The sequence below is a fragment of the Propithecus coquereli genome, unplaced genomic scaffold, assembly GCF_000956105.1.
Source record: "Propithecus coquereli isolate 6110/MARCELLA unplaced genomic scaffold, Pcoq_1.0 Scaffold23, whole genome shotgun sequence".
NCBI classification, from domain to species: domain Eukaryota; kingdom Metazoa; phylum Chordata; class Mammalia; order Primates; family Indriidae; genus Propithecus; species Propithecus coquereli.
The window spans coordinates 4677060-4680923 of record NW_012147841.1 but is presented as its reverse complement, the minus strand read 5'-3'; the positions used below and the strand labels follow the sequence as shown (position 1 = coordinate 4680923).

At 33.9% G+C, this 3864-nt stretch overlaps 1 protein-coding gene across 1 annotated transcript in view; it reads right to left on the bottom strand.

The window, feature by feature from the left end:
- The window catches only part of EIF3E (eukaryotic translation initiation factor 3, subunit E), a 44000-nt gene that overhangs the window by 25564 nt on the left and 14572 nt on the right, over positions 1–3864 (bottom strand). Inside the window, exons 6-7 of the mRNA XM_012645316.1 lie at positions 1109–1234; positions 311–435 (exon numbers count right to left, since the gene is read on the bottom strand). Of these exons, the coding sequence (XP_012500770.1) occupies positions 311–435; positions 1109–1234 (251 nt within the window). The remainder of the gene's footprint in view (positions 1–310; positions 436–1108; positions 1235–3864) is intronic.

Below are 3864 nucleotides of genomic sequence, written 5' to 3'. Positions count from 1 at the left end.
TTACCTGGGATCTTATGAAAATGAAGATTCTGATTTAGTTCTTTTAGGGTGAGTCCTGTGATTCTACATGATGCCTATGCTGCTGGCCCAGGGAACATGCTCTAAATAGCTCTTTAAAGTGCCTAGAATACACTTTATCCAATAATTTACTTAAGAGTTACATTTATGCCTTTCAATTAACAAGCAAATCTACCACACAAAGAAGGGAAAAACATGAGTGACAACAAATTCAAATGTTTGAAGTACATTTTCAGTTTAAAAAATTCAGTATCACTTCATGTAGTCAAAATTATACAATGAAATAACTTACTGTGGTTGATAAAGGAAGAGATCGATAATATTATCACGACCTTTAGGGTGGTTGAAGAAAACAAACAGTGACCAGTGAATGAGCCATGTTCGCTGCTGAAGAGACTGGAGTGGAGAACTCACAGACTAAAGGATTAAAAAATGGATACACAGGAACTATTAACATATGAGAAACAGGAAAGAGAACATCATTGATTCTGAAATTGTAATTAAAAACTAGACCTTTGTAAAGCATGCACTAGTGTCATTTTGATCAAAGTCTGACCCCCTATACCTTCTCTCTGCATGATCCTGAACATTCTAAATTATTGTCCTGTTCTTAGAGACAGATTCAGTAACGTCCACTAAATCACTCTTACGGCAGTTATAAATTATAATCATTTCTGAAAGCCATTTAAAGGCAAGAGTTGAACTAAGCATTCCATAATAAGTGGTTTTATTAGACATTGACTGTGGATAAAAACTGTCTTCTGCATAGGACTTTCATTAACAAGTGGCACTAATAACATCATGTCATTTTCACTGGCATAAAAAAAAAGGGCACAGTAACTGTAACAGAAATGAAGACTCGAGTTCTTTTCTCTATGAGCCAAGAGAAATTTGACAGTTTCCTTCAGTCTTCAAGGAGATTCAGAGAAACTAATCAATCCACCAACACATTGTGATTTTTGTCAACAAAAAGGTCAACAAAAGCTAATCTGAAAATTTTAGTCCCCCCAAAGTACACTTTATTCCTCATAAGAAAGTATGAAGGATATATAGAAATTTCAGAGAAGCACTCGGAATAAGTGTAACTCACATTATTATCTATGGTCTCCTTTAACCTTGTGAGATCTTCCATGGCTGCATCCCAATTCTGCATTAAGATTTCAGATGCCAGTTTTCCCCACAGTGAACTTAAAGCATTTCTATCTGTTGCTGGAACCTGTTTAAGCAATTATAATTAATTATATTGTGAGTACTCGGGAGGAAAAACAATGAATATTTTATACCTCACACAGCCACCTAGCCTACTAAATAAAAGACCTATAGCTTTCTACCCAAACTCCACTCCTTACTGGATCACACCAGTTTAACTGTTTCAAATAACTTAATTTACTAAAAATACTCAGGTCTTTATTATTCGGACTAGATCAGAAAATAAAGGGTAACTTTTAAAACTAGGAAACAGCAACACCATTTCAGTATAACCCATTTCGGATAATTTATATACAACTTATCAGATTTAAGGGACCTAAAACTTTAGAAACCAAGTTAGATTCATAGGAAATTTGTCACTGAAATCACTGGAATGAAGATAGGGAACATCAAGACATGTGGGGCTCATTTACAGTGTAATGAGAAATTATGTACACAACAAAAAACAATTCTAAATTATGACACAAACGGAAGGGGTTATGGAGATGGAGAGGGGGAAAAAATCCAGGCCCATCGGTTGATAACAATAGTTATCAAAGAATTATGCAATAAGCGAAAGTTAATTTTCTCATATAATCCTACCAAAAACCCTATAAAGAAGATGGTATTTTTTATCTCCTTTTCAACAGAGGAAGTAATGCATAAAGAATGTAACTTGCCCAAAATTACACTTCTAATCATGAAAGATAAAAATTTTATACCATAGCCTTAGCCTACAAAAAAGGAGGACAGAAGGCCATCCCTACTTTTTCTCTCCACTGGTGAAAGAGGGTCACAAACTCAAAATGCTTATAAGGACTAGGCTAATAACAAACAAGAATAAAGCAGGACTCCCTAAGACAAGGCAATAGAAGTAGGTAAAATGACTCTGAACTGATTGTATGTGCTAAAAGAGCAGAAATAAGGGTAGTAGAGGGAGAATACATTTCTGCACCTCAAGATGAAATTTTGGGTGTAATTTTTCACCAAAGCACATAACAGAATAAATGCCAAGCATATATCATAATTACAAGTTAAATAAAATTGTATGTGCAGGACTAGAAATCCAACCACCAAGTACTCTGGCTCTACCACTTACTATTAATAGCTAAACAGTCTGTGCTTTAGCTTCCTTATCTGTAATATGGGGAGAGTAACGGAACCCACTTCAGTTGTGTAGTTTAAATGACATAATACATGTAGACATTATAACATCACCTGATAGTAAGAACTCAGTAAATCCGAGTTATTAAAATGACAATGAAAATGATGTCACAGATAGATAAAGATAGATCTATGTATTTATCTAAAGATGGATAGATAATCTAAACTTTGGGGACCATAAATAATACAGACTCAGCCTATACTGCGATTCTTCCTTTGATGGCCGTGATTAACTTAAATGTACTAAATAACATTGAGCAAACTCTAAGAACAGGCAAATAACAGAGACTTAATTTGTAAATTAAATTTCAAAATGTATCCATGAAACCACTGGTTCTAATTATTATCACAAAGTACATCCACAATACAACTTGTACGTGCATATTCATGACAACTTTATTTGTAATACACAATAACTAAAAGTAACCCAAATGTTCATCAATAGATGAATAAATAGATTATGGTATAGTTATAGAATAAATTACTACTGAGCAACAGAAAAAAAACAAACTTCTGATATACACAATAACATGAATGAATCTCAAAAACTTGCTAGTAAAAACAAGCCAGACAAAAACATACACACTATAATCATACCACCTGTATGAAATTCTAGAATAGGTAAAGCTAATCTATACGGACAGAAAGCAAGGAAATCAATGGAGACCCAGGACCAGGAGACCAGGAGAGGAATATGACTACAAAGTAGGCAAAAGGAGTCTTTCTGGGGTGATAGGAATATTCTTCACCTTAATTTGGTGGTAGCCACACAGGTATATGCATTTGTCAAAATTCACTGACATTAAAAAATTCATTTATAAAAATCCATAAAATCATTTTAATTATAAAGGATAAAATGTTTAACCCTTATAAAAGAAAGGACATCTGAGTATTAAAATATATCATGTCTAAGATGCTTTCAGTATTAAGATACATTATTATTTTATTTCCAAAACAAAAAACAACCTAGTCAAGATACATTTTGATGTTAAAATATGAAAAACCATGTCTGAAAGTCAACATTAAACAGACATCTTTTACACCAACATCACATCAGGGTACATCAGAGCCAAAACTTCAGTAAAGATCCTAAAGCTTCCAAAAGTCGTCATTACTCAAGGAAAAAGTGCTTTTAAATAAGAATAATATATACAAACAGTAGATATATTTTAAATCCACAGTGGAAAAAACAGCTACAAAAATATGATCACAAAGTCCTAGTACCTAAAATCATATTTATTTCAAATAAACAGCTGGGACTGGGCACAGTGGCTCACGCCTGTAATCCTAGCACTCTGGGAGGCAGAGACAGGCGGGTCATTAGAGCTCAGGAGTTCGAGACCAGACTTACCCAGAGGGAGACCCTGTCTCTACTATTTTTTAAAAAACAAACAAAGAAACAAACAAACAAAAAAACCAAATAGCTGCTGAATTGGGGGATGGGTTATATTTTGGAGTTAGATCAAAGGCCATAGTGAGGGCAGATTTAAAAAA